The sequence below is a fragment of the Solanum tuberosum genome, unplaced genomic scaffold (genome assembly GCF_000226075.1).
Source record: "Solanum tuberosum cultivar DM 1-3 516 R44 unplaced genomic scaffold, SolTub_3.0 scf00168, whole genome shotgun sequence".
NCBI lineage: Eukaryota > Viridiplantae > Streptophyta > Magnoliopsida > Solanales > Solanaceae > Solanum > Solanum tuberosum.
Window position 1 is genome coordinate 502230 of NW_006239096.1, and position 24845 is coordinate 527074.

The 24845-nt window shown below is 33.6% G+C and overlaps 1 protein-coding gene across 1 annotated transcript; it reads left to right on the forward strand.

Annotated features, from left to right (window-relative positions):
- Positions 1 to 2087: 2087 nt before the first annotated feature.
- On the forward strand, positions 2088 to 2569 carry LOC107061815 (uncharacterized mitochondrial protein AtMg00810-like). Its single transcript, XM_015311696.1, has 2 exons — positions 2088 to 2241; positions 2352 to 2569. Exons 1-2 carry the CDS (start codon positions 2088 to 2090, stop codon positions 2567 to 2569), a joined length of 372 nt encoding a protein of 123 aa, XP_015167182.1.
- Positions 2570 to 24845: the final 22276 nt, after the last annotated feature.

Genomic DNA, 24845 nt, shown 5'->3' on the forward strand with positions numbered 1-24845 from the left:
ATCTTACTTGTCTTAGTGCCTAAAGTGAAAATGGTGACTTGTGGCAAATGAGACTTGGTCATGTGAGATCATCTCTGTTAAACAAACTTGTATTCAGAGACCTAGTCCGTGGATTACCAAAACTTAAAATTCAGTGATGAAAAAGTGTGTGATGCATGTATCAAAGGAAAACAGATCAGATCATCTTTCAAATCAAAGAAGCTAGTAAGCACAACAAGACCTCATGAGTTAATTCATATGAATCAATATGGCCCTGTGAAGATTCAAAGTAGAGGTGGGAAGAAGTATATCCTTGTGATTGTGGATAATTATTCAAGGTACACTTGGACTATGTTTCTAAGGTCCAAAGATAAAACATATGATGTGTTGATGTTGTTTGTTAAAATGATTCAGACAAAGATAAACTGCAAGATTGCAAGGATGAGGTTTGATCATGGGACTGAGTTTGAAAATGCCAAGCTTGATAATTTTTATGTTGAAAATGGCATTCATCATAACTTTTCAGCTCCAAGAACACATCAACAGAATGGTGTTGTTGAGAGGAAGAATAGAACTCTGGTTGATACTGCCAGAACTATGCTCATTGATTCAAATCTTCCAAAAAAATTCTAGGCTGAAACAGTTAACACAGCTATTATGTGACTAACAGGTGTTTGATCTGGTATTTTCTAAACCAAACTCCTTACGAGCTGCTCAACAATAGAAAGCCTAAATTGAGTTATTTAAGGGCTTTTGGATGCAAATGCTTTGTACTGAACAATGGGAAAGATGATCTAGGAAAATTTGATCGTAGAAGTGATAAATGAGTGTTTGTGGGATATTCATCTTCAAGTAAAGCTTATAGAGTTTACAATAAGAGGACAATGTGCATTGAAGAAAGTGTTCATATGATATTTTATATGAAACTGGTGATATCAAAGATCTAAAGAACAAGGATGATGATGAGCTAGAAGAACTACTTCAGATTCAGAGAGATAGTCTGAATGAGTCACAAGCTGAAAGAACTCAAGATCCAAATATAATTGAACCAGATCCAACTGAAAAAGTAAATGAAGATGTTGAACCTGAAGAGGGACCTGGTTTGTTTGATAATATTGAACCAGAGGATGCAGTTCAACCTGAGAATGAAGATTCTAAAAATGAAGAGGAAGAAGCAGATTAGCCGCAACCCTTGACAACTAAGTCAGGATGGAAACACAAGTCTTCTCATCCTCTTGATAATCTTATTTCTCCTATGAATTCTGGAATGCATACTAGGTCCAAAATTAGAAATCTAGTTGAATTCTCAGCATTCATATCGAATATTGAGCCTAAAAATACCAAGGAAGCCTTGAAAGATGATGATTGGGTGAATTCCATGCAAGAGGAACTTCACCAATTTGAACGAAGTAAAGTGTGGCACCTAGTCCCAAGGCCCTATGATAGAACTGCAATAAGGACCAAATGGGTCTTTAGGAACAAGATGGATGAACATAGAATTATTACAAGAAACAAATCAAGGCTGGTGGTGCAGGGATATAACTGAGAAGAAGGCATTGATTATGATGAAACATTTTCCCTTGTGGCAAGGATGGAAGCTATCAGAATTCTCATTGCTTTTGCAGCCTTTATGGAATTCAAATTGTTTCAAATGGATGTGAAAAGTGCATTCTTGAATGGTTACTTGAAGAAAGAGGTTTATGTAAAGCAACCCCCCTGGATTTGAAGATGTTGATTATCCAAATCATGTGCTTAAATTGGATACAGATCTTTATGGTCTAAAACAGGCTCCTAGAGCTTGGTATGAAAAATTGTGTAAGTTCCTTCTAGAAAATGGTTTCAAAAGAGAAAAAATTGACAATACTTTCTTTTTAAAAACACGAGGTAAATAATTGCTCATTATCCAAGTGTATGTTGATGATATTATCTTTGGAGCAACGTCTGAAGTCACGTGTGAGGAATTTGCTTCACTAATGAGGAGTGAATTTGAAATGAGTATGATGGGAGAATTAAGTTTCTTCCTGGGGTTGCGGATCAGACAAACATCAAATGGTACCTCTATTTGTCAAGAAAAGTACATCAAAGAGCTTTTGAAAAAAAAACATATGATGGATACAAAGCCTATTGACACTCCCATGGGAACAAACTCAAAACTGGATGCAGATGAACCTGGTCCCATGGTGAATGAAACTATGTATAGAGGCATAATTTGTTCATTGATGTACTTGACATCAAGCAAACCTGATATTGTGTTTAGTGTGGGTATGTGTACTAGGTTTCAAGCCTGCCCTAAGAAGTCTCATTTGAAAGCTGCCAAGCGAATCGTAAGGTATCTGAAAAAGATAGGGACCTGGTCCTATTCTATCCTTCAGGAGACTCGTGTGAACTGGTGGGATATGCAGATGCATATTATGCAGGGTATCTAGTTGACAGAAAGAGCACCACAGGAATGGCTCATTTTTTGGGGTCTTCACTTATCTCCTGGGGAACTAAGAAGCAAAATTCAGTGGCTCTTTCTACAGCTGAAGCAGAATATGTAGCAGTTGCATGTTGTTGTGCTCAATTTCTATGGATAAAGCAACAACTTTAAGACTTTGGAGTGATTACTCACACTATCCCACTCTTGTGTGATAACACAAGTGCACTCAATATGGCAAAGAATCCAGGTCAGCATAAAAGGACTAAGCACGTTGATGTGCGACATCACTTTTTGAGAGATAATGTAGAAAAGGGAAACATTTGTATGCAATTTTGTTAGACTAAGGATCAAATTGTTGACATCTTCACCAAAGCCTTGATTAAGAACTTGTTTGAGAATAACAGATTGAGGTTGGGAATGATGAAGCTTGACTGAGCTGACTCCATCTAAAACATCCAACCCTCATTGGCTATGGTTAGGAGGCAGGTATCCTTGTTATTTGTAATTCTTGTTCTGGTAAAATCAATCTTATACCTTTTGCAGGTATACACTCATAATGATTTGCTGGTATAAAGGAAGGAAAAAACAATTCTGGGATAAATATATTCAAATTGCACAGAGGGACCTGGTCATATCTCAAAAGGGTAAGCACTCTTACATTATATTCAAACTACTAATGAAAATCGTTGTGACTGCCATGTGTCAGTCAACTGTCTTTTGACCATTATCCCATCGCTTTAACTCCAAGCGACGTATCCTATCAAGGGACCTGACACACCTCTTCATTTATTTTTATACTCTCTTTCCTCATCTCTCTTCCCAAAATTTTGAACTCTTTACTCTAATCTTTCATAAACCCTAACATCTTTCTCCTATTTTTTTTTCTCTACAAAATGTCTCAAACTTCATCTCTTTTCCAAAAGATGCTGAACATTCTAAATGAAATAGATCTTGTGGCCTTTACCTCTCTCTCCATTAACCCTATTTCAACACCAATCTCAACCATTCCTCCGGTTGAAGAATGTCAAATCCCAACTCCTGAAGTCATTCCAGATTCCGTTGACAAAGGCTCTCCAGTGTGCTCCCCTTATTTAGATCTAAATGACCCTCAAAATTCCTCCCTTTATAAGGTTGTATAGTCCAAAACGGTTCAAGAAAGTGAAATCCCTTTGTCTCTATCTCAACCTGGTCACATCTCCTCTATTTTGTCTAAACTTCTCTTTGAGGGAGACCTTCCTGAAGAGAAAAAATCTGAGTCTAATATTCTGGCTGCTAGTAAAGAGTTAATGGTGGAGAGTCTCACTGAAATGAGGGAAAGCACAAGAGCTCCATTTTTCGAGGAAGGAGATAGAACTCCAGAGGCTCCTATTGAGACCTCTGAACCAATGTTCGATAAAACCCAAGGAACCATTCTACCCTCTACTATTATTGATGATGAAGAGGACAATCGTCCTTTGCATTGGGTTGTGCAAAGAAGAATGGTTCCTATCTCAAGTAAGGGAAAAGAGAAAGTGACAGAAGAGAAATCCGCAAAAAAAATACCCTACCAAGGGTTCAACAAGAAAGTTCATGAGTGATGCAATGAAGGTGAATAAGCTTAGCACAACTGAGAGCAGGAGAAGAAGAAAGACTGTAGTGGAAGAGAACCTGGTCCCAGGCGAATAAGTGGTTGAAATCTCAAATGAGCATGATGAGAGTGACATTGTGTCAGAGGACATCATTTCTGCAATTGAAAAGAGGAAGAAATATGCATTAGGAACGGAGAAATCCAAAACAAGGAAAGCACTAGTTAGAAAATAAGTGGATTCAAAAAATAGAGCGACGAATGAGGCGGTGAATAGGAGAGTAAAGGAGACCTCAAATAGAAAAAAAAGAAGTTTCACCTGATACTGAGGAACTCTTTGCAGCATCTGAGCCTGAGTCTGAAAAGGGACCAGGTTCAAAGAGTAAAAAGATGAAGGTTGAAAAAGAGTTAACTCGGGAAGAGAGAGTTAATGTTTTAAAAAAACAAAAGGTTCTGAATGGAAGGGTGTTTGACCCTGAGATAATCACCAAGCCAGGAATGTGTAATCTGGCAGACTCTGTGGAAGTACAAACATGGACTCACTTGTTTGTAAATCACATTCCAATATTGCATGAGGATCAAGTCAGTGATTTCTACTATAATGTTGAATTCATAGAAGATGGGAGTCTCAATACGCGAGTAGGTGACAAAAATTTTCACTTGAATGAGGAAAGGTTGGGAAAGATTCTAGGTGTACCCATGGAAGGGATCAGGTCAGTGGCTGGGCAATATTGCTCCAAAAGTTTGTTCAAGTATGTGGTAAACTCCCAAAGCTAAGCTGTGTTGGTATTCCTAAGAAGCTTATGAATGGTGTATATCAATTGATTTTTGAGTTTGTGAACAAAGTTATTCTTCCTAGATCTGAGAAAAGAGCAATTGCTTCTACGGGTGACCTGTTTTTTATGGAAGCACTGTGCAAGTTTGATGCCATAAACCTTCCAGCCATCATGCTAGAACGTATACACAAGACTGTTACAGTGAAAAATGGGAAACATGGCATGGGTTATAGCTACTTCTTAACAAGTGTGTTTAGTCACTTGGAGATTCCTCTTGAAGCAGGTGTAAGAGGAACAGTGAAGCAAACCTTCTCCGTGAACACCCCTTGTTGAGTGTGAGTGTGTGAAAGGAAAAATAGGGCACATGAGTAAAATGTATAAGTTGGTGGTAGAACATAGTCAATTGAGGAATGAGTTAGAGGAAATGACAACATTGTTGAGCGAGAAAGATACAGAGATAACTTTGTTGAAGGCACAGTTGGTAAAGGCTCAAACTGAGGGACAAAGTTCGGCTGAAGTCACCAACTAAGGGATAAAAATAAAACCCTCATGGCTCAAAATTCTGAACTCAAGGAAAAGCTGAGCAAGACCTATGATGATGCAGATGCTTGTCTCACTATTATCCTGCAATCCCTCACCCAAAAGCCCCCTACTTCCTAGTTCATGCCTGGTCCTTGCTATCTGTCTTCCCTTTACCCTTTTTTCAGTGGATTTTGTCATGTGGTTCTCTTAGTAGTTTATTTGTAATGTTTTCAATGCACTCTTTGTATGAAATTAAATGAACTCCATATGTTGTTAATGACGTTTCTTAATTTTCTGCTTTTCATTTATGCTTGTGTTGCCGAATGATCATGGTTTTACCATTCTTGCTTACTTTTAATCTTGGTTTACTTCTTTTTCTTCTTTATGATGCCAAAAGGGGGAATATTGGTATGCATAGGATAGATTCTTCCAGTTCACTGGGAATAGGTACCTGATATTGTTGATGGGGGAAAAAGTAGGAAGGAGAAGAGAAGTAGAAGTGGGAAGAAGAATAGAAGTCTATCATCATCAAAAAGGGGGGAAATGTTAACATGTAGTTTTGTTGATTTGACAAACCATGGGATCTGATAAGGGGATCTAATTCCATGTGAGAATAGTGCTCTTGTACGATAAAAGAACAGCTGGAAAAGTACTCTGCACTCTTTGCCATCTTCAGGAGGTGGTGCGGGTTTGGTGCAGAGTGGCAGGTTCGTCAGCCAATGACATTGCTTCTAGGGTTTTGTGTCCATCATATATAAGCCTTATATCTAATGGACACAACCTAGTTTTTGCATTTTGAAATTTTGAAAAGAGCAAAAACCATTCTCTCTAGTAATATTCTCCTCAAGAACAACAAGGGACCTGATAAAGTTGTCACTGTTCTTAGTTATTGTAGGTTTATATATATGTGCTTACTCTTGTAGTTTATTCTTGTGTTATAAAGGAATCAGATTAGTTCGTATATTCAACATTGATTATGAGTTATAGCTAGAGTTAGCTATGGTGAGTTAGTGAAGTCTAAATCGATTAGGGTTAGTTGATATAGTGAGCAACTGAGATGTTGCTTTGAAGTTTGTTCGTAACAGAGCTGTTACCGTAAAGGGGAAGAGATTTAGAGTTAAATCCTAGATTGAAAGAGCTTGTAATCTGAATCTTTGCTCCTTGATGATAATGGATTTGAGTTGAAATCCCGTGAATACGTGTCGTGGTTTTGTCCTTCCTTGAGCAAAAGGGTTTACACGTAAACTGTTTGTGTTGTTTATTTTAACGTATTTATTTTAGTTACTGTTCTTGCTGAGTCAAGGGACCTAGTCCTTTGACGTATAGTGGATAAATACATTCTAACACCGGTACCTCTTCATGAGGAACACCGCATCAAGACAATGCTTATGTAACGACTCTTTCTGTCATTATGAGTGAGTTAAATGTAAAAAATTAGGCGAGAAAACTTTTGGGGTAGAGAGTTGAAAGTTTCAGGCTAGGTTAGGCTTGGATGAAATTTGAGCAAAATGAGGTCTAGAAAAATCCAAAAAATTATTGGGTAAGATGTCTAAGTTAAAGCTTGTTTTTTTACCTAGATAAGACCTTAAGGAATCCGTAGGACTTTCTGGAACTAAATTTGAATGAGTAAAGCTCCTAATATCGAACGTGGCGTGAAGAGGTTGGTTTGGAATGTCAAGGTTTGAAGGTGCGTTGTGAAATGGGCAATTTTGGGAGTATTTCTAAGGTTTTGTCTTGTGTCAGCTGCTATGGAGGGTGACACGCTACTATGATGACTAAAGAAATTCTTGTTATAGCGGGTGATGCCGCTATAGCGGGATCATGCTACTATGATGGGGTAAGTCGCATTAAATGCATAAAATTCCCCAAAACCTCTCCTTCTTTCTTAAGAATATTTTGGGGAAGTGCAGAGGCGACTTGGGAAGAATTTTATCAAATTTTTGTCAAGAATCTTTGTAAAAGTAAGCAATTTGTTTCCCCAACTTGGTACTTCAATTCCTATGCCTTAGAATCGATAGTTGCGGACCTTGGGGAGGATTTGATTTGGCCTAGGATGAAAAATATGGTGTAAGAAGAATTGGTGTGCGTAGAAACCTTGGGTTTTTCGCAAAAAATATTTGTTAATGATTATATTACCATAATTCACTAGTATAACCATAAAAGTGGTAGTTCGAGGTGGATTAATAGGTCAGGTGGCTTGAAGTAAGTGATGGTTGATTTGTTTACATGGTACCACCCATATAAAAATTGTATGAGAAGGGTCGCTTGAAGTAAGTAATGGTTGATATGTTTCTGATTTACATTATGTCCTCTTGTTAATTATTCGCTAGTTTACTTGTACAATATATGGTTAAAGAGTTACAAGGGATGAACGTGAATTGATATGTTGTTATTAAGCTAATGCAATGAACATGTATTATTTGTTTATGGTCTTACAAGTGTGGTTGTAATTACTGTGATTGTGTGATGTTGTAATTCTCGGTAGGCTCAGTTACCGTGCCATGAAAATATTATTGGTTAGCTCCTTTACCATGTCTGGTACATCTTATTGGTTGGCTCGGGCACTACACTTGATACATATTATTGGTTGACTTTGGTACCACGTCGGGTACATATTATTGATTGGATCGGGTACCACGCCTCATACATATTAATGGTTGTCTCGGGTACCTTGCTTGGTACATATTAATGATTGGCTTGGGTACCTTGCTTGGTACATATTAATGATTGACTTGGGTACCATGTTGATATAAGTTCTAAATTGATTGACTCGTGTACCACACCTAGTATGTGTTTGATTGTTCTCTTGTGTGTTGGTTTCATGAAGGAACCATGTTTATTAATTATTATGATGCATTCATCACATGTTGGTTCCTTAAGTGAACCGAATTTATTTATTATGATGTATTCACCACATGTTGATTCCGTAAGTGAACCGGGTCTATTTATTATGATGCATTCATCACATGTTGTTCCATGGGTGAATGATATTTATTTATTTTGATGCATTCATCACATGTTGGTCCATTAGTGACCGGATTGGTGGGTTTAAATGTTGGGATGGCCTTTGTGTAGATCGAAATTTCATGTTAAACACCGTAAATGATATTTTAGAAATTCTTGAATAGTTCGAGTTACTTGAGGGGTGTGCTGAATTATATATATTGGGTTAATTATAAGTCAACAAAAATAAATAAGGATTTTGTAGGCGGTCCACTGAGTGGCTAAGGGCTAAGGGCCAGGGTATTGGTAGGGGGTTATAGGAGAAATTACATACTATTTAATAGAGTTAGTTGGTGGATTCAATTTTTGGAATGGAATTCAGTAGAGTAATTCTAGTATTAGTAGAAGGGGGCAGGTATGAAAAAGTTTATGTCATAGTAGGGTTAAGATATGACAAGATAGGAGGGTGAAATTGACTCTTAATGGCGGAGTCAACAACGAAAACAAGGTAAGAACGCTTGGTACATAGTGTATGAGTTTGAAGGTAGCATTACTCGATAGTAATGGTTGTGTGTAAAGGATAGGGGTTTGATAGTTCAAATTATATATTTTCTTCTGACTAATTAAATGATATTATGTGGTGGATTTGGGTCGATCAATGATGCCTAACAGTACATGTTATTTGTGTTGATACTGCTATGCCACTTAGCATAGTCTGGTTGCAGGATCGATGATGTTTCTTAGGTGAATATGACGATGATCTCCGACAACTTTTACTTATATTTTCCTTATGGTGGGAGTTGTGTCTTATTTTTCAATTATTGTATTCTCTTAGAAGCTCTAGTACTTGTTTAGACTAGTTCATTGGGAGGATTTCAGGTATTTTAAAAACGTACTTTTATTTTAATCGAATTTGAGAGTAAATATGTATTTAAATAAGGCAATGAATTTATATTTTTTTCACTTTCGCATTAACAATTTAAATTGGATTGTAAGGATTCTTTTATCTAGCTGTTAGAGTTGGTGTCCGGTGATTTGGATCGCGACAGCTTAAACTTTGAAAGATTGAAATTCCCATCCCTCTTCGCAATGAGCCCCGCGCCATGGAGCTCAAACTTTGCAATGAGGAGTGTGCCGCAGAGCTCCACATTGAGGGTTGCAACACGGAGACAATATTTCAACAAAAGATATAAGAGTTATTTTCCATTACTATAAATAAAATCTTTGGACGATTTTTTTTTAGGGTTGACCACTTTTTGACTAACCACAAGACGGAGAGAAGATGATATTCTTAAGGTTCTTACTTTTCTCTTCTTTAATTTTGCATGTACAACATAAATTCTTCCAAGTTTGATTAGAACGTGAGTAGCTAAACAAGATTTAGGGTTACTGCCAAAAGCATGATTGTTTAGTAATCCGCATGAAATTGATTATGAGACTCAATTATTGACTTTGATGTTAATCTCATGACTTCACTATTCCACATAATAGTTGGATTAATAAATTTAAAATCGGTTTATGATTTGCTTAAGGGATTGAGAGTAGGTGTCATCACGACGATTACAATATTTGAGTTAGGATAATAAGCAAATAGTTTGGAACACGCAATAGAATAATCCGATTAATTAGCAATCGTAGGTAAGTCGAGTTAACAAGGAATAGTTAGGAACACACAATAAAATTGATGAACCAACAACAATCCTGAAGCATTCATCTCATATTCTCATTGATAACATAAAAATTCACTCTTTGTTTGATTAAAGTTCTCTTCTTTTTGTTTTAGTTAATAATTATATCTTTGATCAATTTTATTCCTTTTTTTTTTAGATAATTAACATTACTTTATGTGGGACGATACTCAATACTCTTATCACTTTATTACTTATACGATTATTTATATTTGCACGTGCTTTTGAAAGCAACATGTAAATATTTGTAAATTAAGTAAAAAGAAAAAAATATTATAAGTCATAAAAATTGATAATTCAAATCATTTAAAAGATATATTTTCTCTGTTCTAATTTATATGAGTTAATTTCCTTTTTAATCTGCCTAAAAAGAATGACACATTTATATATTAAGTAACAAATTAAGTTTAAAGTGTCTATTTTACCTTTAATGAAATAATTTATAAGACATAAATTTTTATCATTCATTATAGACCACAAGTTTTAAAAGTCTTTTTTTTTCTTAAATTCCGTGTCAAGTGAAACTACCACACATAAAATGAGATGGAGGGAATATAAAAAATTTACAATTAAAAATAGACTTATTTAAATATTGAAATTTAAATATAGATGTTACATGAATTGAGAAGAAGGGAGTAAAAATTTGAGGGAAATAAAGTTCTAGCCTGCAAAACCTTCAACATCTGAGGATGTGATGGGAGGAGCAGTATTTCCTGTCTTGTCTTTAAGACCATAAATACAAGTAGCATTTTCCATCAAATTATCATCTTTAATTGGTTCAATTTCCTATTGAAGAAAAGTGCTAGATGTATGTATTGTTAGGGGAACTATTTAATTGAATTGACATTATCAAGTCCAAAGAACTTTTTGTGATGTATAGAAGCATATCTTTCGGCCAAAAAACAAGGAATAATATTAAGTCAACACAATAGGTAAAATGTGATATATATGGAACCGTTTGATCATGTGAGATAAAATTATAATTTTAAAAGCAAGATATAAATTATATAAAATAAAATTAAAGTTTTGTTTGGACATGTTATTTAAATTTTTAAGTTGTATGTTTTGTTCATAAACATTAAAATCACCTCAATTCTCTATATACAGTCTTACCAAAGAAGCATCATAATAAAAGTATTATAATTCACTATCACAAAATTATTCTAAAAAAAATACAACATTTATTAGTTGGATTTTAGCTCAGTAAAAAAATAAAATTGAACATGAGTTATAATGTATTACTCTTTAATTTGCATCCTTTGTTGTTCAGTATGATTAGTAATAAATATATCATTATGTTCATATTTCATGGATATTTCATCACTCATTTTGTATTTTCATAAATAAAAAAATAATATAAAATAGTGTGTTTTTTACGATATATTAATTTGTGGATCAACTTTTATATTCGGAAAAATGTGAAATCATGATGTGATATTTCCAAATCAAAACATTTTGAAGAAAATTTGAAATTTCATCTTATGATTTGAAATTAGGAAATAAAATCACATATCCAAACATAAATTTCATCTCATAATTTTAAATTACTAGATAAAATTGCATGTCCAATCAATTATTTAATAAGTTTGCATAATAATTTTTTCTTTTTATTTATTAATTTATTTATCTATTGTGTTGTTATAAATATGCAAAAAATATAATATGCACTTCTGGATATAAGACGCTACTCCAATTCTCCCCAATTGTAAAAATCCAACGTATTTGTGATACTTTACTTTGTCGGTCTAAGACTCTAAGTTAATATAATTTACGTGATATCGTTTGATTTATTACGATATATTTAAAAAAATGTGGTCTAAAATAATACTTAAATATTTATGTGATGATAAACTATTTCACTAAGTACAAAAAAGAAAATTCAAAATTAAATTATATTTAATTATAGTAAGATAACATTTTTTTTTGACAAACTAAAAATAAAGAGTGTCACATAAAATAAAATATACTAGTACTTATTTTATATCACACATTTCAAAAGTATATTTTTTTTCTTCTTATTTTCATATCAAATTAAATTATATCAAATAAATTAAAACGAAAAAAATATATATCAGAGTGGCAGTAGAGTTGTAGAAAGATGTGACTGTGAGTACTGTTTGAAACATTAGCATATCTTTTATCTTTATGTATAATGATGATGATGAGCAGCCAGATGGGTCAAAGGCAGTTTTCACGAAACATCATGTCACAAGAGGGGATTATCAGGTTATATCTACTGTACATCTATTTTGGACTTACTATATACTGTAGATAGACGGGACGTTGACGTGGACGTTTGATCATGTTTTATCGTTTGTTGAGAATATAATTAACTAATAAAAATATGTTTTCCTTAATATCTTAAACTTTTAAGATGAAATAGTCACATACTTCAACATGATATTAAAACAAACAGAGGTCTTAGGATCGAATCTCACTGTTATCCATATCACAAAAATAAATAAAATCTACGTGCTTGGCATATTATATTGATGTTCAAAACTTGGAATTATTTTTAATTTCTTTTAAGTAAGGTGGAGTGAAAATTCAAAATTTTAGATCAAACATATTATTCATAATCCAACTCTAAAAAAATTGAAATTTTAATGGCAAACTAGAAATTTCGAGTATGAATCACTAGAAGACGACAAGAGAAGATTGCTAAAATGGTAAGCAATTTTCACCTCGTATTTGAATCACCGATATAGAAAAAATGTGAAAGCTCATTGAAAAAAGTCACTGTGTGTATCAAAAGTTATTGCGTTCGCTACTAAAAAAAAAAGACAGATTCAAAATTTAAATTTCGTAGATTTAAATACATAAAATATAACCTTCACTTGTTACTTTCAAATATACTCTTCAATTTCGTGTCTTCATTATATTTATTTTTCTCATAACAATGTATGTGGTAATAAATATTTCATGGTACTTTGATTTTGATTTTGATTTTTCAAAAGAAGCAATGAAATATGGTAAAAAGACAAGTGAAGTACAGTAACTACATTAATGAATCATATGCATTGACCTGTCACAGCTCACAGCACCACATTTTTTCTTGGCTCTTTCTGTTTTATTTATTTATTTTGGAACGATTGCTTTTAGTTTTCATCAATTTATTTTCTGCAAAAAGTTTCTACTTTTTACCGACTCTTTGGATCATATAGAGTCCGGGTAAATCTAGGGTTAAGTATCACATGTCATGTTAAGGTATTCATCCACCTAACATATTTTCAAACTCTTCTCTTATTAATATTGAAAAGGGCAAAATTCCGTAATTGCTCGACTTAAAGATTATTTTTTTAAAAAAAATTATTATTTTAATTAATTATAAAAAATCATTTTTCTTCTCTCTTAACGTCCAGGTACATCACCCCATCTCTATCGTATACATTACAGCTTTGTTTGCGTACAATGTATCTGGTACAAATGTTATTGTTGATACATAACCCTAATTATTTCAAGCATAAATCAGTATGAATCTGATTATTGTTATGTAAGCGATACATAACTTATGTATCATTTGCTATGTATCGGGTGAAGGAGCAATGAATGCGTGAGTTTTGAAGAATCCAAAATTATTATAATTTGAGGAACTTTTAGGATATAATGTAATTAACGCCCAAATTATTAAAATTTATGTAATTTATACTAAGGAAAAAGACTCAAAGTTTTGCTCAACAGGTTCAATAGTGCCCGGTCCAAAAAAAAAAAAAAAAAAAAACATAAAATAAAGCAAACTAAAAGAGGTCCAAGATGAATTTTATTGCCATACATAATTTTTGAAATTCAACTTTAGAAAATATTGAATTTCAAAAATTATGTGTGGCTATAAAATTTATCTTTATTCACTCTAAAATCACTTATATTTTCAAATATCATTTTTTATTTTAAATTTTTTTTTTTTTTCAAATTTCATACTCCTTTCGTTCTAATTTTTGTGATATTATTTGACTTGACACATAATTTAATTAGAATTCTTTTTGAAACATGTGATTAAAATAAGTCATACAGTAAAACCTCTCTAAATTAATATAATCGGGACCATGAAATATTTACTAATTTAATGTGTGTCTTGAAAATTTAAAGTTAATTTTGATTACATCGTTCATGGGATGAAGTCATGAAGCCCTCAGGGAATTTAAATAAACCCATTATGAAAATGACATTAATGAATTTGAGGTCACTAAAATTATACGTCTATATTTTTATTTAAAAAACTATTGATAACACAATTACTAGCTATTACAATTCGTCCAATTACGATTAGTTATTAAAATCTATCAATGAAACCAAATAAATAAATAAATAAGTAGTAACAATGGTATAATTAATTAGCTATTTTTGTAATATAATCTTCTCATATTTTACAAAATTCTATTTACGACGTGCATGCATTTTCAGATCAGATAACCGATCGAAAAATGGTAGATTTGAATTAATTAGGGTCATAAATAAATGATTTTTGAAGTAGTTATCATTACGTCCTGAACCATATTCTCGCTGAAATATAAGCATTACATCATGGTCTAATACTGATTCAGAAACAAAACATCTACCACCATAGAAATTGAGATAGACTTCACTGAACTTTTGAAATTATTGCTATGTATTAATTTTATAAATTATAAATGAGAAAATGATCAAATGAGCCCTCAATTGATTTTCGAATTTCCAACTACACAATTATATTTTACGGGGGTCCTATACCCTCCTGAACTATTTAAAATTGAAATGATGCTTCCTTAAAAATCCACAACCATATTTAGAACTCTTGAAATTGATCTAGGTGTGGATATGTCACGATTAGAGTCTACACCCTGGACATGGCCGACACTCGAGAACCATTGCTGGTCCCCAAGCGAACCCTCATCCTGGCTGACTACAAGCAGAAGACTAACTCAAGCATAAATAAGCTTAAAACTGAATTAAATTCATTAAACTCAAATACTCAACTTTAAAAAGTCTGAACAATACTCAAAGACAGTAAATACAGAACAACACCTCAACTTTGTCTATCTATGAAGCCTCTACTATTACAGAAGGATATCGAGACAAATCCCACGATATCTCCAAACTACTAACTGTAAGGTAAAGGTGAAGTCCTCCGGAATATAAGAAGGCTCACCAAAGTTGACTGGAATATCACATGACCTCAACGAAACGCCTGTTGATGATCCTGAATACATGTATTTGCATCATGAAACGATGCAGGCCAAATGGCGTCAGTACATGAAATGTACGAGCATGTAAGGGAAAATTCGCAACATAAGTATAAGCTCGAACTGATAAAAAGGAAGACATACTCACCCCGTCTCAACTCAATATGACTCAAGAATACTCAACTCAATAGGAAAGCAACAATAAAAGATGCTATATGCATGAAACTCTTAAAACAGTAGATAATAAATCAAATGTATATGAAAATACAATAATAACTCTTCTTATTTGGGAGATTTTCTAAGCGACAACCATCACTATGAGCTACGTGATGATACATCGTCTCGCTCACGCTGCCAGAACTGTCATATACCTTGCCGGAGTAGAGGCCATTCTCAACTAAGTGAATCCACTAAGCTATGCTTAAAAAGCAATAAGGAATCATCTAAAAAGTATGACCATTTACCCATGTTGGCATACATGGTTTATGAGGACTTTGAGTTGTCTGAACTCATTCCCATATTGATGCTCAATACTACTCCCAATAATAGATCATGCTCATATATTTAAAAACATAACTCTTCATCTGGTTTGAGATAATTGCTAAAACTTCCCTCTTAAAAGAGGTAACTGCGCCTCTTGAAATATCTTTTAAACTCATAACTCATTTAGAAATCTCAGTTTCTCTTTTATAAATGTAAAAATTGATAACTCTGGGAATACATAGTCCCCTTATACTCTTACTCAACTCATACTTGAAAATCCTTTCTAAAAAATATATCAAAATCATATTATAATATGATCATTGATGACTCGGGAAGTCATACTGCATAAACATTGATGGTATATCAAGATACTATATTGATAATACATTGATGGCATGCTCGATTATCATACTAATCATGTTTTAGAAAACTCTTTCCTCAAAACTCATCTTTACTTTCTCAAAACTCAGTTTAAGAACTCAAATGTTGGCTTTAAAAATGCTTCTCAAAATTCATAACTCAACTCATAGGGTTCATATGGAAGTTTGGGCATAAATGACTCAACTCAGGGATCTTAATAGCACTATGGAACTCGGTATTCAAAACTCAAGACTTAAGAACTCGAAACTCATAACTCAACGATATTAATCCTCTGAAGGATACTCAATTTATGGAGTTCATGCGAAATTATAGGCATGAATGACTCGACTCAAAGATATCAATTACAATATAGACTCTCATAAATGCAACTCTTTTCATTCTCATTCTTACTTCTTCAAGATTTAACTCAAAACTATATTTGATTACAAAAAATTCTCAATTTGACTCAAAGGGACCTCTTGGACTTTCATCTTTACTTTACTTTAATTTAAAATGTGAATTTAAGAGATACGATTAGGATATATGATCTCTCAATGATTAATGATAGCTTATATAGTTAGTAATAAGAAGAGAGCGATGACACGAATTGAAGAAACACTGGCACGATGCAGAGAGGAATTTAATTTTTGATCGCGAAATAAAATTCGACACAGAAGACTTTGTATCCTCTCCGCGACGCGGAGAGATGGGTATTCAACTGAAGCTGGAAATTTCAAGCGCCACCGCGACGTGGGCCTGGCACCTATATTTTGCCGTTTTCCTCTTCCTCTTCCAAACTCACTTTAATTATAACCCAAACGCTATATCATTGAAATCTCACTCAATTTCTATCAGAAAACACGAACCCAATGAACTTTTATTGAAATTTACTCAAATTCTATCAACAACAACACTCATTCGCAAGACCCAAAACTCAAAAACTTCATCAAGAACCTCAATACAAACGATTTCAAGAATGAATTCATGGAAGTATTATATAATTGGTGTGTGGGAGAACAAACCCAATACTATGAAAGCTTACATACCTGGAAGAACAATGTTCTTGAAGAAACTTGAAGGAGAATCTTGAAAGATGAACCCTAGCCTTAGCGTTTCTTGAAGCTTCTTGAGCGTAGAAATTTTAGAGTGTATGAGAGGGTTTGATTATGAAAACTGATTTTTCTACACGTTTAGGATAATTTAGATGACTTCCTAAGGGTTTATAGAACTAAAATACCCTTAAGAAAATAAACAAAATGAGCTGGAAGTCGGAATAATTTTCCACCGGGTAGTGAGGTCCGTATTGGATCCGTAACGTGGAGCCATCGCAGACCTGCTGCCAGGCTCGTGCGCCTTTAGTAAATCAGTCATAACTTTTTACCCAGAGCTTTGATTGAGGCAAAATTGATGGCGTTGGAAAGAGTACTCGAAGACCTTAGATTTGATAGGTTATGAGCCAAACAATTCTTTATGTGCTAAAAGATATGGTTGATTGAAGTTGACCCTAAACTTAATAAAATTGATGGGTGACTTGAACTCATTTCTCTTCAGTTCTTTTTGAAACTCGAGGTGCTACATCTAGTGACCTTAACACATAAGAAAAAATAAAATTTCTTGATAAAATCTTATTCACAAATGAAGAATGGTTCGAGTCTTAGCTTAAAAATTTTCGGGGTGTTACATGATAAGATATGTCGGGACATCTAGGGAATGGGTTGTGCTGTGAAAAAAATGTCCTTTTCAAAAGTTCGAGTCTATGAAGTTCTGTTGATCCCACTATAGCGACGTGCAGACCGCTATAACATGGTAAGTTCTACTATAGCGGACTGGGCCACTATAGCGGGGTGAAACATGATTTTATGCAGAAACTAAACTCCTATTTTTTGCACTCTTTATACTTGGAGTTTCGAGGGGAAATTTTATGTAGCTTCCACTTATTTTTTCATGGAATTCATCGGTAAAGGTAAAATTTAGACTCCTCGACCTTATGCATTGATTCTTAAGCCTTAGAGTCTAGATATTTGCTCTTGGAGGAAGGTTTTGACATGATTTTATTTAATTATTTGACATAAAATTTGACTCCCTAGTCCATTAGTGATTGATTATTATTTTTACTTAATTATTTAAACCGAAAACAAGTCAAGACACTTCAAAAAGGAAAAAATCAGGTTCTTTAGAGCTTTCAAGAGGCGTGATTTGAGGTAGGTAATGGTTGTATATTTTCGGTTTATGCATGTATGTAATTCTACTGGTTTGAGGTATCATTAATCCAATGCATGGTAGTGAATACATATGGAAACATATGAAATGACATCATGTCGATAATCTCATGCAATGGACTTGTTATTGTGGCTTGTGGTTTTCAAGTGGTATTGTTTGTTGTGATTGTGCATAATTATTTGTGATTGTTGGTTGGCTCGGGTACCACACCGGTATACTAACTACGGATGACTCGGATACCACGTCGATACACTAACTATGGATGACTCGGGTACCATGTCAGTACACTAAGGGGTTGTTTGGTATATTGTATAAAAATAATGCTAAATATAATATTTAGTAATGCTTTCATTAATAATGTTTGTATTAGTAATGCTTGCATTAATAATTCTTGTATTAGTAATGCTTGCATTAGTTAAAGTTAAATTATTTTTATGCATTGTTTGGTTTGGTGCATAAAAAAATTTTATTTACAAAGATACCCTACAAAATTACGGTGGAAAAGATGTAAAAAGGGTTTTAAAGGGTATTAGTAATACACACATTAAAACTATTACATTACTAATACCTAAAAATACATGGTATTAGTAATACACACCTTAATACATAATAGAGTATATAACTTATGCTTGCATTAGTTATACATAGGTTGGAAAAGAGTACCAAACAAGGTATTAGTAATACACAAAGTTAATGTATGTATTATTTTTCCTAATACACTCTACTAAATGACCCCTAACAATTTGGGTTTGGATTCCGTGAAAGGACAAGGTATGTGATTGTGGTTCCATAAGAGAACCGGACATTTGTATTTGTGATCATGTGGGACATGCATCAAGGTATTGTTTTTTCATGATATATGACTAAGAGTCTATGTGGTTTGATAATTCACTACAAAAAAATTCCAAATTGCCAACAGATTTTACTAACAACTTAAGTTGGTTAGTATTCTACTAACAAATTACCAACATATTTCTAATTGAATTATAATTTAAAACTTAACAACGAAATTCTAACAGATTACCAACCAAAATCTTATTAACTAAGTATTTTAGTTGGTAAATACGGCGGGAAAAAATGACGCCAAATTTAGCAACATTCTATCAATGGATTACCAACTGAAATATTACTAACGCACACCTTTTGTTCGTAATATTACCAACGAAGTATATATTGATTGGTAAATATGACAAAAAATTGTTTATATAATTTATTAACATATTACCAATGAATTACTAACCAAACATTTACCAACGGCAAGATTGTGATGCTAAATTTACCAATCAAATATAAATGTGTTGGTAAATTAGTAACGAAATGTAATTTGTTGGTAAACTTGCCAACCAATATCCAATTAGTTGAAAATTTTGCCGACGAATAAAGATTGTAGTTAGTAAATTACTAACATCATTAAAATAGTTGGTAATATACCAACCGATCATTAATCCATTGTAATTAACTCCAAAGGTCATTTTTTATCTATTAGGATGATTGGTTTGGGTTTTGAGGCTTTCATTTTTAGTATGTGCCTTTAGGTGTTTTAACTTATAAATTTTGGCCAAAATTTAACTTCGGTCAATATATTTGATAAACGTGCTCAGATGAGAATTTCGTCAGTGAAGTTAGATGCGGAAGGTCATTTTTGATGTAATAAGATAGACAGTTCGGGTTTTGAGGCTTCCGTTTTTTGTTTGTGCCGTTAGGTGTTTTAAATCTTATGTTTTGGCCAAAATTTGACTTTGGTCAATATTTTTGTGAACGTACTTAGATGAGAATTTCATCAGTGTAATTAACTCCAAAGGTCATTTTTTATCTATTAGGATGATTGGTTTGGGTTTTGAGGCTTTCATTTTTAGTTTGTGTTGTTAGGCATTTTAACTTTTAAGTTTTGGCCAAAATTTAACTTCGGTCAATATATTTGATAAACGTGCTCAAATGAGAATTTCGTCAGTACAGTTAGATGCGGAAGGTCATTTTTTATGTAATAAGATAGAAGGTTTGGGTTTTGAGGCTTCCATTTTTAGTTTGTGTTGTTAGGCATTTTAACTTTTAAGTTTTGGCCAAAATTTCACTTTAGTCAATAGTTTTTGTAATCGTGCTCGAATTGAAATTTTGTCACCGCGGTTAGTCATATAAGTTCAGTTTTGATCTCATAGGATGGTTGGTTTGGGTTTTGAAACTTTTATTTTCAGTTTGTGTCGTTAGGCGTTTTAACTTTTGGCTAAAATTTGAATCAGGTCAATTTTTTTGGGAAACATGCTCAAATTTGAATTTCGTCAGCGCGGTTAGCTCTGGAAGATCATTTTTCGTCTTATAGGATTGTTGGTTTGGATTTTGAGGTTTTCATATTCAATTTGTACCGTTAGGCGTTTTAAGTTTTAACTTTTGGCCAAAATTTGACTTTGCTTAACATTTTTTGTAAACGTGCTTTGATGAGAATTTTGTCAGCATGATTAGCTTCAGAAGGTTATTTTTATATCTAATAGGATGGTTGGTTCAGGTTTTGAGGCTTCCATTTTCAGTTTGTGCTGTTAGGCGTTTTAACTTTTAAATTTTGGCCAAAATTTAGATTTGGTCAATATTTTGGTAAACGTGCTCAAATTAAAATTTTGATATAATGATATGTGTCATATTGAGATTAATTTAACTTGTTATTATAGATTTTGCATTGTTTCATTCAAATATGATTTATAAAATTGATATTAGTATTTTGGATTTATATTCGTGCTCTTAGATTTTAAATGCAATAAATTAATAAATATTTTACTATTGGATAATCATTCAGTTAATAATATTTTGAACATATTGTCAATCAATTACTAACCTAACATTGAACTTGAATGATATATTACCAGCAAACTAACAATCAATTAGTAAATTTATTAGAAAAGCAAATATTCATACTAACATATTTAAAATTTATTACCAACAAGGATTGTGGTGGAGTGGTAAGTACTCCATCATCCTTAACCAAGAGGTTTCAGGTTCGATTCCCCTTGCGGAGTTGCCTTGAATGATTTATTACCAACAAGGGTTGTGGTGGAGTGGTAAATACTCATTCATCCTTAACCAAGAGGTCTCAATGTATCTGGAAAAGTTTACTATCAGACATTTGTTACTATAATTACCAACGGAATCGAATAATGAAGAAAAAATTTACTAACTCCTTTTCAATTCGTTAGTAAAGGTACTAACAATATACTAACCAAAAATTAGTTTGTGAATTTACCAACGGAAATTTCAAGGCCATGTTTCAAAATTTTGTAACAACATCTTTGGGTGTTTACCAACTTGTTTTTGGTTGGTAAGTTTACCAACAAATTAAAATCGGTTGGTAATATTTACCGACGAGCCTTTTAGCAACAAATTAATATAAGTTGACATTTGATTGGTAACTCAATTTGTCAACCAATTTGATCAATTTACCAACGAATATTTTTGTTGGTAATTGGGGTTCCTTTTGTAGTGATTGTTGTTATATGTATTGTTCTGTATTATAGTATTGTAGTGAACTGTTAATATTCATATCTTGGATTGACTGTGTGATATTATTAGTACATTGTGGTTTGTGTACTGATACTGCACATGTTCTTTTACTTGTACAGTACATGACATCTTCCATCGACTGATCCAAGACCTTAGTTAAGAGACATCTGACTCTGAATCCAACGATGAGCTACATTTTTCAGGCTAACATGGGTTCTTCATCTTTATGTTCATCCTTTCGGGCATATACATTAAACTTTAGTTTTATGTTTAGTTTCGGGATTGCATCCCAGTATTGATTATTAGAATTTTGGTATGGTGACTTTCAACTCTTAAGGGTTATTTCCACATTAAATGTTTTGGACTATTGGGTTAAGTTTATGGGGACTCAATTCTTTGGTTATCTATATTATTTTTCTTATTTTTTTAATGATGAACATGGTTTTACTAATGATGTTGGGTTAGTTTCGGGTTAGTCTTTGATTCTCCCAATAGTCAATTTAGAGTGGGTGTCACTCACTATGATCAAGATTGTGAAAAAAAATTGATATCAGAACCCTAGGTTCGTTGATCTTGTAGTACCAAAATGAGTCTAGTATAGTCCTAGGGAATAGTATAGAGATGTCTATACTTTTTTTGCAAGAGGCTACAATACTTTCAAAAATTATCTTTCTTCGTACTATGTCTTCATTCCAATTGGTATCTGATGATCCAAATTGGTATCTAGCTATTCCAATCTTCTTTCTGCAGATGGTTCATACTTGATGTAACGGTGCAAGGTTAGTAGTTCCAATAACAAAGTAAGTTGAGCATGTAGCTAGAGGATGTGGCAGAGGCAGAGAAAGAGATTAGGGCAAGTGCAGGGGTAGAGAAAGGGCAATATCCACTAGAGGTGGAGCTCGGACTGAAAATGTACCAAGAAAAGTGACTCCACCCCACCCAGGATCTTATAGAGGATGAGATTGAGATTGAGAGTGAGGATGATGTTGAATAAGAGGTTAGGACACTGACTAGGATTACAGGTCTTCCCTTTATGAACGCGGAGACTGTTCAACATGTACTAACTTTTTTTAGTGGATTGACAAGTACTAGATCCATTCCCATGATTCAGACTACTCAGATTTTGGTCACTTGGACTATCGCTTCTACTATTCCTAAAGTAGATGGGGACTTGGGTGCTAATGCTTTGTTCCATCCATTGCTTGACCCTATGATGACTGATATTGAACATGAGATGTTGAGCGGTTTCTTGAAGCTTAAGCCTCTAGTGTTTCGTAATTCCGAGAAAGAGGATGAGTTCGAGTTCATCTTGAATTGCTATGAGAGGCTTCATAAAATGAGAATTGCATAATTACACAGGGTTGAGTTAGTGACTCTCTAGCTTTAGGGTGAGGCAAAGCAATAGTGAAGATATTTTGTGGAATGTCGTTCGTTGGTCTTGCCTTTATTGACTTGTGCACAATTTCATGCCCCGTTCTTGAAAAAGTATATGCCTCGTACCTTGAGAGATAGAAAAGAGGATGAGTTTATGTCTCTTGAGCAGGGTAACATGATTGTGGCGGATTATGAGGTTAAGTTTCATGCCCTATCTCGATATGCTAAGCAGTTGGTGAGCACGAAAGAAGAGAGGGTCTTATTGTTCGTCAAATGTTTGAATTCTGAATTACTGGTTTTTTCTGTGCATATGACCTTCTACAAGTAAGAGTTTCAATGAGGTGACTGAATTTTTGAAGAAGGTAGAGGGAGTTCAACAGGCTAAGAAGTCCAAGAATGTGGGTAAGTACAATAATTTTGTTCGTATTCCAAAGGTTTGGGTCAGGAGTTATATTCAAATCACCCATTTCAGTTATCTATGTCCGAACCTACCACATAATATCATGTAGACAATCAAAGAAATGTGTAAATTTAATATAAAATTAGGACAGTGATCCACCCATTCACCACCCTCACTATAAGTAAAATTACCTTGAAACTCATAAGTTGTATCTCGAGTCACTCCACCTCCTTTCGCTGCCAACTACACCATCTAGGTCATTCCAACATCATATCATATCCTAACCTAATCCTTCTATCTCGTAGAGATTTCTTGAATACAATACCGCTACTAACCTTATTACCTAACCTACTATTCTTCCTAAAATTATCATGCCAACACCCTGGCCCTTGACCCATTTTAGTAGATCACTTGCAAGATTCTTACTATACCACCTTGACTTACATTCCCCTTATCAAATATGTTCTAAACACTAGCCAACCATAACTAGTCCCAACCTTTAAACAATACACAAGACCCCTCATGGACATCAACCTAACCTATTAATCTCAACTTAGCAAACAGACCACGTACAATTTAAATAACATATATAACATAGTCTGGACTCCCAGTTCATATCCTGAGTTGATATGCACCATTAAAATGAATGTAAATAATTAACTTACATAACACTAACACAAGTCTCCCCCTTCTGCCCCATATATAGTCACAATGTATGCACTACAAATCACCATCATTACCTTAACCAATGCATGAAACATGTTCCACATGATCATAAAATGCAAATATGCAGATTTCTCATGAAATCCACACACAAACTATTAGTGTATCAGTGTGGTATCTGAGTCAATCAATATTACTACTCATACCAGGCGTGGTATTCGAGCCAACCGTTAGTTTTCATGTACCAGCAAGGTATCCAAGCCAACCAACAAACACAAAATCATGCACAATCACAATCACAATGAAAAATCACACTTGAAACCATAATTCAAACAATACGTTGATCACATGAGATTGTCAACATGATGTCATTTCATATTCCTCACATATGTGTTTCCATCATGCATTCCACTAGTAATACTATAAAGCAGTAAATATGCATACATACATAACTTTGAAAACACACCATCATCATCTACCAATGAATAATTCCTTATCATACTCCAATCACCCATAATTTCCCTTCCTAAGGGTATCACCCAACAACATCATAAGACAACCATAATAATCTAAAAATCATCATTAGTTGAACCATAACTATCCACATATTTAGTTGTTCAAACTATGTATCCGAAGGCTTATACATGAAATCTCTGGCAATTCTCAATATACAATGCAAGTAAAGACATGTCTAACTACTCAATTAAAAAAAATATAGCCTACTTGGATGCCAAACAATTGATACTTAATCTTGACTTTGAGCTTTCAGTAATCTTGACTTTGAGCTTTCAACTCCGTGAGAGAAAATC